The following is a 14,931-nucleotide window of genomic DNA, read 5'->3' on the forward strand; positions in this document are numbered from 1 at the left end:
CATATCCAATCGTTATATTGATGAAGACCCGATAGGTCACTCCAAGGTGTGCTGATAATTGAATATGTACTTGACTTCAACGAGCTCTTGTTAACTTGATACTTAAATATTTTGACAAAATGCTTACATTGATAAGGCTTTCAAATTATCTTCGGTAATCACTTGTATAACATGTAAAACTCCTCCGCTTATCAGATGTGTTTGTAAATAAAAGTAAACAACTTTTATTGAGTGCCAACCCTAGCTTTCAATCTAAATTGCTAATGTCATCGAGACAAGCGCTATTTTATAATGGTATCGCTACAAGATAGTATGCAAACTACTCCAATACATTGTTTTGAAGTTTTATTCTTAAATCCATCGAATTAAATGCTTATTTTTGTATTTTCTTGTAATTTACACTGGTTAACACGACCTGTTTCTAAATCAACATTTAAGTTCCAAACAATATTTTATAGTCAAGCTTACACGAAATTAAGTCTCATGAAAATGAAAAAGTTGTGTGTAAAATGATTTTTCCTTCGTTTAGTTCAAGGTCAAAAGACCTTGAACTCTGAGAAGTTCACCTGAAAGAAATCTTCATAGAGCGAACAATGACTTTTAGTCACTTCCGGGAAATAAGGTGTTCCTAACATTTTACCTGTACTGTTTAGTATTTGTTACATAGGTTCATCTTTCAAAATTACTTAACTCAAAGTAGTTAAATTACACAAACTTGAAGATTTTGTAATATCAATGTTAATTTACGACTGTTGATACTTTCAATTACAATTAGCATTTTCTATCGATTCAAGAATCAGGTCCTGGAGCTAAGGACCGCTTATCCCGTTGAAATTATTAGTTGGTACGTAGGCAGTGCCTGCGTGTAGTTATTACTTGTCGGGCATCGCCGGGGCGGGCACTAGTCTATGAGTTATGGCACCCCTGTAATCACCGGTATCGGGACCTGGATGTATTCTGTGGTAGGTACAGGCACGTCACTTTTAAACTTGTGTTTAAAATAGGTACTCGATGGGTTAAAATACTCGTTTGTGTTGTGTAATTGGAAGGCAGTTGAGTCTGTGGTATTCGGTAACTCTTGGCAGTGTTCTTTTCAATGTATTTAAAACGCGAAACTTTGCACCATAAGAAAACGTGAGCATCGAAAAAAATACTTGTGAAACAAGTGTAGGTAGGTACTACGTGTCTGCTCTTTTATTATTTACTTATTTCATATTTTATTTTACACATTTGCTATTGTTGATACTGTCTCTTGGTCATTAACCTCTTGAAATTGTTAAACAAAGCTGACTCAAGGTCAGGGACTTGTATCAAAATAAAACCTTATGTTCGCTTATGTACCTATTCTTATAGCAAAGATATAGTAACTATTGTATCTAAGTATTTCATAAATAATACTAATATTAGCCTGTCATGATAAACGGATGAACTATATTAGATAACACAATGTCTGTCGCATGGCTTTATTTACTTGCCGGGCGTGCACATAAAGGTTAACACAATAATAGTAGCAATAAATAAATATTTCCCAACAATCACTACGATTACTTAGCACCAAAGCGAAGAAGTTGTAACAACTAGATAATGGATAAATGTATTAAATACAAACTTATTACGAGTAATAAGGCTGCCGTAGCCTGGCTGTAGCAGCCAATCCGGTACATATTTATGTACACTCTTGGCTGCCTAGTGCGCCACACCATAGGTACACCGTCCATAATACTTGATTGCTTGCTGCAGCCAGGCTGCCTAGTGCGCGGGAGGCCTAAGAGTCAGACACTAACAATTGCCGCTTTTTGAAGCATTTTGCAACCGAAACCACTGAAACAAAGTACCTGTCGTATTTTGAAATTCTCAATAATGAAAACAAAAAGGTTTCATCACTACACATCTATTTATAAGAGTAGATTGAATAAGTTTCCCGCCTCTGAGCTTATGTAGTTCTTTTCAGGATTACATCAGAAACTAATGAATGAAGTTTTCCACACATAGAAAACGTGATTGTCTGGGAAGTTTTAAATGACCAATCATATACCAGAATATTATTTAATAAGTCCTGTTTTACTCGATCGCAAGTAAAAGAGTAATAGAAAGTCACTAGAGTTATTATTAAGCAGGACACTTGACGCGTTATCAGGCTGTATTTATGTGGAGTAAAGTGTCACGTCGATAAAAATAGTCCAATTTGTAATCAGGGCGAGACACGAGGGCGTTCGATAATATCCATCGGCCCCGGAGCGCCTCGCAAGGTGATATTCCGAATATTTGCAAAACAACACCGGTTAGTTAGTTTACTAACAAAAAATCGAACCATTTAACGCAACCTTTCTCAACGAATTGCAAATGAGCTGGTCAAGATTTTTGCTACGATGTTACGAGTATAGGGGGGTGATAAATGGAAGGGGATATGTAAAAAACAAATGACGATTTCATTCTGTTTTCGAAATTGAATCGAAACGAAGTTGTCATTTGTTTTTTTTACACCGAGCTCGATTAAGTACGTTTTCTGAGCAGGGAAAATTGAATTCAGTGGTAAATCTAACCCTAGCTGTCAAGGACGTCTCCTTCAGACGTCCAGCAGGACGGGTTTATATTCATCGCATTACATCACGTACACACATGTCCGTTCTTCGCTCTTGACGCAATTTCTAAGGAAATCGGACATAAAACTAGCGAGCCAAATTAAAATATACATAAACCATTTTACGACGATGTAAACTGCAATTTTCGAAGTTTACATAGTGTATTGATTAGGATAGACAGGGTTGTTACTCGTTTTGATTTATGGTTAACATAACAAGTTGAATTTTATTATTCGGTAGTCATAACCTCAACAAACACCGTATTTGAGTGGGAAAGTTTTAAAAACAGTGTGAGTGACTATCAAATATTTATTCTCTTTCAAAACCCCTGTCTCTGTGTTGACCAGATCGGCGGCCCTGCAGTTTAAAACGCCTAAGATATTTCTCTGCTCCAGCATTGTTCAAGTGACAGACTTTCAACTGAGTTTACAAATAAAGCAGAAAGTCGACACTCTTACACGTCGAATGTAATCATTGTTCGTCGTCGGTCGCGCAATCAAATATTTAAACAACCAATTTAACGACGCCAAACAAATGGTCGGTCAATTTTAGTTTGATTTATGCATCTTCAAATGACCAAAATGTTTTCAATGATTTTCAATTCAAATTGAGAATCAATTGTGGCTCATTTCTTAGGAAATTAATGAATTTACGACCAGACTTATCAGCCAGTAACAAAACAGATGTTTCAACAAGTAGCATTACTCGTACATCTAAGTGGATCAGATCGGATGCCTCAATATGAAATTCTTTATTGGAAACTTGCACCAAATGTCGCGTCGTGAAAGCGCAATGAGTTTTCTTCGAAACCGGTCGTGGCCTGACAATCAGCTTCTATGCCAACATTAATGCATACAACATTGTAGGGGGTACTTTCTCATAACTACACTGAGCTTGGTAATTGACTTGATCATTGGCAATTTACTTACTAATCATGACAAAACTGTGCTAATAGAGTCAAATTAGCTTACTTACTTTATAGTTTTAAGATAAGTTTCAGTGGAGATAACCCTTTCTTCATCGTTTTAACTGGTTATGTCTTCTATTGTCAAGTGGTTTTTGTTTTGTTTACATGCCTCGTGACGTCTGTAGATGGCACGCTTGCTTACACTCCCTGTAATATACAAACAAAATAAACTGATAATAACGTATCTTTAACTTTACTATCGGTCGTGCAGTTAATCTGCAATAACAAAATGTTATTCTACGATAAGTTGTCAATTATTATAGTTATGATCGTACCGTTTATGAGGTGTCAGGCCACTCAATAGGTAATTTACTCCTTCACTGATAACCTTATTTTGATTACGATTACGTAGAATTTAACTCATAGTTTTCCCTAATATTTGAAGTCAAGTCAAGTTCACGAGCACGAGTTAGGGTCGTAAATAATCCTGACAAAATGTCCTAGATCTTTTGTTCTGCGGTGATCTATGGGGACTATGGGGAGATACCAATGTGTATAGAATAGACGCATCTATTTCCATTGGCGTTAAATTTAGTATCATATGTTTTGTCAAATAAATATAACTCTGATGATTCACGCGTAATATTCATATACACAGCTGTAATATGGTGATGAAATGGAGTGTGAAATAAACACTCCCAGCCATGTCGATGTTTTTGTTGCATTCTTCATTCTTTTAAATCTTTCCGTTTTTTTATGGAAAAATGCCTTTCGTAAAACACCGATACAGTTTGTTGGAAATATAATTTAAAATTGTCAGTCCGCTTTGAAATAGTTGCCAAGACAAACCTGAGAAAAAAATCAGTCTTCACCTTTTTTGCAGTAGCCTAGTTAGTATGTAACAGACCTTTTTTTACTGAAAACTGCCAAGAACGCCGCTCAAACTAATTGAGCTTGACCGTCAAAATCGTGGAATATTTCTTCATTTTCTTATGCAGTCGTCCTAAGCATTCATTGGCTATTATTGTGGGCATGGGCGCGCGCAGCGTTGACGCCGACGGCTTGACGCGTTTGGCGCGTGATTGCTATAATTAATCTGTCCTAAGCCGTGTTTGGTTGACTCGTGCCCACTATTTCCGATCACAAAGTGAGAGACACATCCTAGTAAGTGTCCTTACTACGTGTTTTAAAGTGTATTGGAAATTATTCTAATAACGTATTTTTACTCTACGACTCTGGTGTAGATAGAGTATGTTCGTAGAACACCTCCTTTATAGTAGCTTGAATGTACTGTAGAGGTTTTAACAATCTAAGTCTGTAGATTACGCAGTCATAATGTAGGTAATATGGTACATACTTTGTTAAATACATACTGGAAAATTATGTTAAAAACGTCTCATTGATATGTAAATACCTACATATGTAGTGAATCCAATCACATAATATGATTTGTCATTATTCTCTAACGTCATAAGCATTACTATTCTGCATATTCTGTATGTATGATATTTTGTTACTTTAGTCATCTACTTATTATAATTTGTTTAGTATACCTATAAAACTTTTCAATAGTTTGTTTCAGCTCGCAGATAAATCATCTATTTATTTTGCACACTAGACTTTAAGTATGTAGATACTTATTTGCTCAAGTTTGCATGTATCAGTGTTATGTAACAGTGTTATTAAAATAAAAGATAAAAGGCCGAGACACATTACGTGTTTTAACTAATATGTAACATATATTTTATGGTAAACATGATTGTGGTGGCTATTGATTTGTGACTTATTTTTCTAGGTTTCTGTTTCGACTTTTCTTTTTTCAAAATAATATGATCTACTCGTAATCAGGTTATCCACCCAAGAAAATCATACTTGTATGGTTTTAGAAATATGTTTTTAGTGTTTTAATAATTACCTATCTACTAAGCTGTAGGTAGTGAAAAAATAGACACACTGAGATGACAAATACTCTATACATATGTTAATATCTAAAACTGCTTTAATTTTCTCTGAAACAATACCCATAACGTCCGCGCAAAAGAGTTTTAACAACGTATTCGTGGCATTGTGGTTAATGACTCTATGTATACTAGAGCGGTAACAAAACGACCGCTATTCGACCTCTGCGACTCTACAATTTATATTTTGTATCGGAACTTGTTTTGCTACTATATAAAACAGTAATTAAAACATGCCTATATGGGAAAGTTTTCTTGATAAGAAAGCTCAGTTGATCGACACTTTAATGATAGAGTCTATCTTGTAGAGTATAAATGAAAATTGATAATGGTTGATTGATAATATAGAAAGGTACACTTACCTAATTAATTTATTATCTTTGATGATGTTATCAGCGACAGACAGCAGTTTGGCATAATTGCTAATGTTAAAATGGAGTTAATTTGTTAACGTAACGTTAAGTAGTTGGCCATTTATTGTTACACACAATTCGAGCAAGTAGGAAATAAAACTTTGTATAACAATGCGATACTTATAGCATTTGTTTTTATAACTTTCTTGAAACTGACCGCACTGAAAATCATGTTGTTTCATATGTCTAAAGAAAGTAGTGGAAAAGTTTGAGGGGGTTCTTTCAAATGCAGATGTCAGAGAAAGTTAAGTAGTGCTACAAGATTAGCAAACCAGAACTAAGAAATTAGCGTTATTTAATAAAGCGAGGAAGTTATAGCACAAATATGGCATTTATTTGGGGACCATCTCGGAATTTGCATTGATTCTAAAATTTTAATTTTGAAAACCAAAACGATTAAAACGCTCTAAATTCCTTGACTTTAAATGAGCTCATTTAACAGTCTAAGATATTTGTAGCGTCGGGTTGTTGACATTGAGACGTGGACAAATCCTTTCTTAACATCGGCGTTTGAGTGTTTTGCCGGCACATACTTACTGGCAAAGATGTTTTCATTACAACAATTCGATACACGTCTCAAACTGTGAAAATTGAGCTGGTAATTGTGTGCTTTGATGATTTCAAGATAGTTATTTACTAACATCTACATTACAGTGGCGAAAAGCATCGACTACGATGTTTATCTAATCCTCCTGTCATAACTTTCTTACCTCAGAGATATTATAATAGTCAATCCTAATAAACATGACAGTAATTTAAATGAATTATTTACATAACCAAAAACTGGTGTAATTTAAATTGGCGTTTATAATATCGGTATAGGTAACTAAGTAGGTAATTAGGAACTTTACAAAATCTGAAAATTGTAAGTATACGTATAATCAGTTACTTCATACATTACTTGCTTTCAAAGAATATTGAATGTTGTATTTCAGTGAATGAAATTTCCATGACATTAAACAGCTTACCTAATCAAATACTTAGTTTAAAACATTTTACCTCCTCCACTACTATTTCTGATGTACCTAATAAAAAGTGACTAAGGGACAAAATATGCTAAATCCTTCATTTGACTCCGTTAAATTACTCATGCTCCTGGAGTGGAAACTAAATGATGATGAAATGAAACTTGATCTTGAACCTTGGTGATGACGTATTTTATATTTGTTGGTAATCAATTAAATAATTGATTGATGAGATGAATGATTCCAATCCACTTGAAAAGGCATTGACAAAGGGGAAAGAAAATCAATTCAATATACATACGAGTAGATCACTACGCGGGTATCTATTTCACCTCGAAATAGATTCAATCAAATAGTAGTTTACTATACGTATACTCGTAGCTACCTACGATGTGCATGAGCTAGGCGGTCGCCATCCGCACAATCGGCCCATTGGCGAAACAGTAATCGCCCAGGCGCTCTTATCGTGGGTTAACGACCGCTTATCAAGCTTCTTCATTGAGCCTCTTGTGACGTCACCATTGTAATTCTAACAATGTTTACAACTATTATCGCCTAATAGCACTATTACAATAAAAAGTGTTTCAAAGTCAAAGATCTTACGGTTATCTATCTATACTTTTCTTTTATTTATTTTTTAATTTCTAATCTTTATTTAAAATAATTTTACAATGAAAAACAAATTTATTTTATTTAGTTTTCACAGTGGTCATCTAATTACTTTTGTTGTTAAGTACAGTTACTGCAAAATACACCTAGCTAAATTAGATAAGATAGTTTTTCTGAATTACGTCACAGGCCAGTTCCCCTGCGCACAAAAAGTTTTGGAATTAAATAAAAGTTAATATTTACTCATTTATAGGTTTATTGTACCATTATAATAAACAATGGCCCAAGCCATTGAAGTATAACGAACTGCAAGACGTGATTTATCGCGACTTGGTTAATTAAGCATTGCTGACTATACAATTAAACCTTAGAAAACCCAATAACATTTTATTGCCTTACTTTCCCATATTCAGTAATTAAAGAAATTAAATGGCTTATTGATGTTGTACTAAATCTTATTCAATTAAAATAACTTCATATTAATACTATTGCGTAGGCATGAAAGTGGAGTGACTTTTTTATCTAGAAATTATTCGTCTCCAGTTAATAAAAATATGATAACAGGTACTACGTGAGATAGTTACCTAAGTGTTGTACGGCCGATAATTTTTTGTACGATACGATAGCAATGCAAAAAAAACCGTGCTTGTAATCATGTCGGTACTTAAAATTCCTTTTATCGAATGACCTGTCTGATTTTGTTTGTTTTCTCGATAAACAAACACGTGCGTGACTAGCCAAAATATCAATGAAGTCTTAAATCTTGGAATACGTAGGCAAAACTACTAGATTAGTACGCAAGTGACGTCACAATCGTGATTGGCAGGCTTTTTAACAGTTACTATCGAATCATTATCAAAATCGATCATCGTTAATTTGTTTAAAAGAACTCCTTTTTCTAATAAACCAGCTTTCAAATTGTTTCCGTATTTTAAAGAATTCTTAAGTAAAAGTAAATTGGCATGCACTCTTATTTCATATGATTATTATTTAGTAGTAACTGAACTCTTATTTGTTTGGGAAAACATTCATAAGCTGTCGTTCTCAAGTTTTATTAATGTATCTACTTTAAACAACACTATTAAATTGTTTGTTTTTTAAATTATAATCAATCAAAGTCACCTTTAGTTCTCGTGATTGTACTAAAATACGTTACTGTTGACAAAGCTTGTGCTTGCATGATGTAATTTTTTAAACACCTCTCAATATTAAGACCTAATTGGTTTTTATTGTAAATATTTACTTTTATAGTAATCTAATTGGGCGTGTTTAATTCACGCATAATCACACCATATTATGGTTAATGAAAAAATAACAAGTTATGAAGTGCATAATTAGACAATATTAACTAGTAAAGTCTTAAAAAGCAGCATGGATAATAACTTTTTACTAATATGATACACTCAAGTTTCAGTTTCAGTTGAAACAATGAATTTGCATTTCTGAATAAATTCAAAAGTCTATTGAAATTCAAATAACTTGATTTTTGCTTTAGATTGTTTTTTGAGAGTCGTTTCGGTGAATTGAGTGAAGTAGGTATATGTAGATCTCAAGCCTGGTATCTGAATTGAGATTCCCAGTTTGATTTTGCTCATCTCCTACTCAAGAATGAAAAGTTCAACCTTGATTTGGAGATAAGTAACGTACGCTCAAGCCAAAGATTTTAATTCAGAAAATGGGCTCCAGTCTAATAGTTAGGTTGTATGTTGTAACGCAAATCTGAATTTAGATTTAGCTGTGAACGTACAATGTCTCTACATTGAATATGCAGACCTACGTAGGTATTGTACCCGTTGTTTCTCAATTACCAGCCCACATAGTACATGCGTCTCAATATGCTACAAATCACATGGTAATGATACATTACGAGCGGTGGTATATTTATGGACAATAAAGAGTGGCGGCCGAAGATGTAGGGACGCTGGCCGCTCCCGATTGGATAATAGCACCGGGTATGACCGGACTGTATTTATATCAGAGTTTATCTGTGGGATATGTATCTATCTGTGGCATGGTTAGGACTCTAGGTAACAAAATGGTGACTTGTACCTGTAGACAAATGTTTATTGGATACAAAGTATACCTACCTCTGGTATAGCATATAACTCCATAATAGATCGTTTCCTATGTTATATTTCTTCCATTTTTGTTTATTTGCTAACTAAATAAATACAAATAAACCATCGTAACTATGGAATGTACTTTTCACATTAACCGTATTCTTCTTCTTATCGAGTCGACAACAAACCCACACAATGTCAGCCCAAAACTCCGCTACAAGAAAACCGAAAGAAACCGTATTATGACCATTGGACAGTGCTTTCCCAATTCCCAAATAGTGTAGACATTGAAACACGTTTGTTTATTTTGGTAAAAATAAACTAGAGCATAAATACACGTGATGCTCCTGAAAACACCCACTGAAAGAAAGTCCAGCTCAACAAAGGCGATCGAAAGCTGACATTAGCGGGGTGGGTTATTCTCGTCGCTTCCCACGCTTTCGTGACGTCCCTTTTGGCACAGCGCTCGTCACGTAACGAGAATAACGCGGGACTGAGATTCGTCACGCAACCGTGAAAGATGCAAAAATGCAGTGCTAAGTAATTCGTAGATTATATTAAAGAATCGTAGTATTCGTAGTCGCACTTCTGTCGTAGTCGTAGATGTGAATGGGTAATGAATAGTTTGAGCTTTGATGAATATGCGAGTGTTAAATTATGCTGTAGGATATTTCACCAACCAACTATTGAATTGTATTATTCCGCTTCAAATTCACAAGATACCATGATTCATTATTGCACAATAATATAAAAATAACGATCGAATTAAGACTTCTTTAATATTTTGGGCTACAGATGCTACGGTTCAGAAATGTTGAGCATTTGCAACATACTTTTGAATAAAACGCACTCATCCATCTATATGTAGAGTTTCTCTCCTTGAAAGACTTGACTAAAATAGACACGTCACAGCGATATTTTTAATCATACTTATGCGCCTGCGCAGACATGCCCATCCCATTTTCGACGTCAAAGTATCACGCGCTATCAATTTATTTAGTTTCCGACTGAATCAGATCAATTAAGAGCAATTTTGGATCGCGCTGTAAAATAATACGAGACATCAGTTTTTTAAATAGGCGCAATATGAAGGTCGAGCGAAAGTCAGATAAAATTATCCCCGATTACGTATAAATGAATACATTCACTATCTCTTCGATATATTGAATATTATTTGGAATTACACTGATGATAACAAAAATGATATTAATTACGAAATTTGTACATAGTAAATTAATGCAACTTTAATCGATAATGATGTGTAAAACATCGTTTTACATAACTGAATTGACCCCTGAAATTGGTGTCATTTTTTTAGTGTGTAAGTTATATCATCAAGAATATTACGAGTTTATAGTTTTTGTCTGCTCTACATAGCCTTCATAAAGATACTCGAATCATATCAAGATAGGGACAGATAGTAAGAGCCTTCTGAAATATAGTTTATCTGTGACGTCAAGGTAGGGATTAGGGTCAGGGCTGCGCTCTGGATACGGGACAAAGACCTCGCCTAGATTTCCTGTAATTTCTTCGAGAGCTGCAGATGCAGTGGAAATTATATATAATATTTCATTAGTGTGTTTTTAATTTAGTATCTACAGTATAATTGAATTGGAACCAGAGGAGCTTATGTAGGTAAAGAAATGAAAATTCCAACTGAACTTGAAAATAATGTTTGAGACAGATATTTATACATGTTTGTATTCAAATTTAATATTGCATTAGCCAGTTGACTAACACGGTTCTCGTGCCAAATTTTTTTAATGATGACGTCAAGGATGCTTTAGTCTGCAAAAATATAACTGCTGGCGAGGAAACGGATGCGATTGAAAATTAAACTGCGGGTTGTTAAATATAATATTGCAAATATCAAAGTCATCAAACATTCATTTCTCATCCTCAAATATTATTAGAATTATCAAATAATCGACCCACCTAGACTCTAAACTGAAACTGAATCACATTACAAAACATGCGACGATAAAACGGAACGTGAATCATGACAGATCATTGTTTATCTTGCTGTCTATATTATCACATTTAGCATTAAATTATTTCTATTCTTATCTTGAGATATTTCTGTTTCTGCAAAGAAGAATTTTACTGTATGGCTGATCTTAGCCCTGCTTTGATATTGTTACTATCTTATCGAGTTCGTTCACTTTTGACATTCAACTTTCATGTCATGATAATTAAGAGTTAACATCTATCTAGTAGGTAATGTCACAATTAGTGGTGACTGAATGAAAATAAAACCACCTTAAAGTTTTTCGTAAACCTCGAGAATCACCTTGAAGCGTATCTATCAAAGTAACGCATATGAGTGTACAGACCTTGATAACAATAATAGGTTCACCTTGATAATGAAAATTAATAGACCTAATCTTTCAATTACGATAAGAATGTGCGTACAGGTCCACGTTCAGTGTGTGATAATGTTGTGTGGTTGGTTTCAGACGCAGATGAGCGGTGATCGCGCCGGCTCGCAGTGCGGTCTGACGTCGCTGCTGCCGATGTCGTGCCGCGGGCGCGCAGCGGCGTTTGCGCGGGACCTCCACTCGCGCCTGCGCAACCTCGGCGGCTCGCACGACGACGACAGCGAGAGCAACTGGCTCGCGCGTGACTCCCCCGCGCAGCAGAAGCTACGCCCAACCACCTCCAACTCCAACTCCCGAGACCACGACACCTTCTACGACTTCGAACTAGAATGCGAGAGCCCCTCCAGCCCAGTCGAAGAATTCGACCCCACTTTCACGGAGCGGTCGCCCACCGATGAACAGGAACCGCCGTTCTACGACGTAGACACCGACCCCGAATGTAACGAACAAACTAAACTCAAGCTTGTCCAACCCGACAAAATTAGAAACGGATTCAAATTCTCCACCGCATTCTTCACTGAGTCACCAGTCAAAATTCAACCGGCACCGCGTGAAAATGGACATGTTGACAAGCCCCTGTATTCGCCCATTACGTTTGAAGGATGCGCACGACAAAATAGTTTGGATGAAGTCGACACTACGGTACGCCCGTCATCGTTATCGGATACGGACCGACTCAATTTGCCGTTAAATTTAAGTTCTGCTATAGACAGTGATTCTGAATTTGAATCAGCTAAAAGCGACCCTTCCGAATGTGCGGATGAAGTCTTCCACAGTGAAAAACCTTTAGAAAACGGCGTTGTGGACTGTGTAGATAATTTATCACTCGAAGAAGTTGTGCCTATCGAGGAAGATGAAGTGTCTACAGAAAATGCGGTAAATACTACAGACACATGCAATGATATTAAAGATCCACTGGAAATTGTGACCAGTGAAGTTTTATGTGAAAAAGAAACGTCTCCCGCGCCTGAAATAGAACCAACATTATTAAATGTAGAAGTCAAAGAGGAGCACGACGATTCTGAAGATGATCGACCCCAAAGAGTACGTCGTTGTTCCTCACTAAAAACTGGTAAAACGCCACCTGGCACGCCCGGCCGCAAAAAAATTGTTCGTTTTGCCGATGTATTGGGTCTAGATCTAGCGGACGTTAAGACTTTTATGGACGAGATCCCCGTGATTCCAAAATCTGCTTATGACGATCTCACAGGTTGCGACGTTCAGAGTTCCCCACCGGTGCGGACTCCGCCACGCTTAGGTGCCCTCACGCTGGTCCCACTGTTCCAGTTACCACGTGATGTCACAGAGAAATTGGAAAATACAAATGTGTGCCTTGAAAGCGCGCGGGTCTGCGACGGGGTTCACGTCACAGTTTGTGGATCAGTGCGAGTGCGCAATTTGGACTTTCATAAAACTGTACACATACGCTATACGATGAATCGTTGGAAAACCTACACCGACTTACAGGCTACATACGTTCAGGGTTCGTGCGACGGATACTCGGATAGGTTTCAGTTCGTGTTGTACGCGCCGTCGATATCCTCGGGTCAGAGGCTCGAGTTGGCGGTGCGGTTCCAGTGCAAAGGGCAGCAGATTTGGGACAATAACAGTGGCGCGAACTACTGCTTCGACTGCTTGGCGCTGGGCGTGAACGCTCAGGCGCCGTCGTCGTCGCCGCCGGGCCCGCTGCACCCGACCGTGGAGTGGCACCCGTCCTTCTACTGACGCCGCTGGGAATCACCGGTGGGGTGAATGCGTCGGATGGATCGGCAGAGGCGACGGCCGCGGCTGAGGCCCGGGACGGGCCCGCGGGCGCCCGCCGCTAGTCACATTCCTGTGCCTGCCCGCGCTCGCAGCGCGGAGTCCTGAGTCATTGAGGCTTAAAGTGGTGAAGCGTTTTTGTGATATAAAGTAGCTTAGGTGTAGATATAATACAACGAGCGAGCGGCTCGTACGGAGTGCCATTTGCAGTAAACGAAGTTTCGAAGTGTAAAATATACATTATATTTTTTCGAGTTTTTGGTTAGTAGCTAACGATAATGTACAACGTCCTGGCGGACAATAAAGTCGTCGCGTGGCGTGGCGCTAGCGTGCACAGTGGTCCGGGCTGAGATTCTGTTCCCTTGTACATAGAATGAGAGTATGAATTCTGAATGATATTAATATTTTAATACAATTTTACAAACTATTAGTCTTATGTAATAGTCTATGTATGTCAAATTATGTGCGCAAGCATCACCTCTGTAGCTAGAGATTTTATTCACATTAGCGTCTTTATGGATTGTATATAAATAATGTTAAGAACACTTATTTGTAAAGACACAATATCATGCATCACTTGTTAGATTGTTATAATGTTTCGTAAATTGTTAATGTAAGTGGACCTGTCTTAGAGTCAGGGAAGCAATATATTATGAAGTAAACGAAACCCCCCATACGAATGTTTTATGAAAACATATTACTTACGTGGAAAATGTCTAACTACTGTTTATATTTTCTATGTATAATGATGTTATTTGCCTATTTATATTTTATATTTTTATATATGAACTTGAATACATGACATATTTCCTAATTAAGAACTGATAAATGGTAATTATTGTTGTTTGGTTTCGAGATTTTTATCAACAAGACTATTTAGAGATTACGAAATTAAATTATTGTTAGATGTACTTTAAGCAATATTACAATATTATTTATTTATTAGGCCGGTTTTTCTATAGTGTATGTACCTGAATTCTTAAAATGTGGCCATATTAATTTTATATGAAATGATCCGCGAGAGCGCTGTCCTACTGAACTATAATAATATTATTGTTACAATGACTTCTGTTTTATTGAATAACTACCTACCTAATAAATTAATATGCATAATTTTAATCTTGGTCTTTTATTTTTAAAATAAACTATCAAACGACGAGCTTTTTATTATAGAAGCTTTAGAAGATAGATCTTAATAAAACTTCACTATTAGCTTCAATTACTTATCAATTTATTCATAAGGCGAAATATATCACAATTATTGGATGATATCGAAATAAATATAATCTTAACTTTAC

General features: G+C 36.3%; 1 protein-coding gene across 3 annotated transcripts in view; it reads left to right on the top strand.

Annotated features, from left to right (window-relative positions):
* The window catches only part of Gbs-76A (Glycogen binding subunit 76A), a 43,815-nt gene extending 29,063 nt beyond the window's left edge, over positions 1-14,752 (top strand). For all 3 annotated transcript variants that reach the window (XM_028307746.1, XM_028307744.1, XM_028307743.1), the window contains exon 2: positions 11,951-14,752. In XM_028307746.1, the coding sequence (XP_028163547.1) occupies positions 11,957-13,597 (1,641 nt within the window). In that variant the 5' untranslated portion in view covers positions 11,951-11,956 and the 3' untranslated portion in view covers positions 13,598-14,752. The remainder of the gene's footprint in view (positions 1-11,950) is intronic.
* The last annotated feature ends 179 nt before the right edge of the window (positions 14,753-14,931 follow it).

This window comes from Ostrinia furnacalis, unplaced genomic scaffold, assembly GCF_004193835.3.
Source record: "Ostrinia furnacalis isolate ACB-3 unplaced genomic scaffold, ASM419383v2 OfSCF2340, whole genome shotgun sequence".
In the NCBI taxonomy this organism is placed as follows: Eukaryota; Metazoa; Arthropoda; class Insecta; order Lepidoptera; family Crambidae; genus Ostrinia; species Ostrinia furnacalis.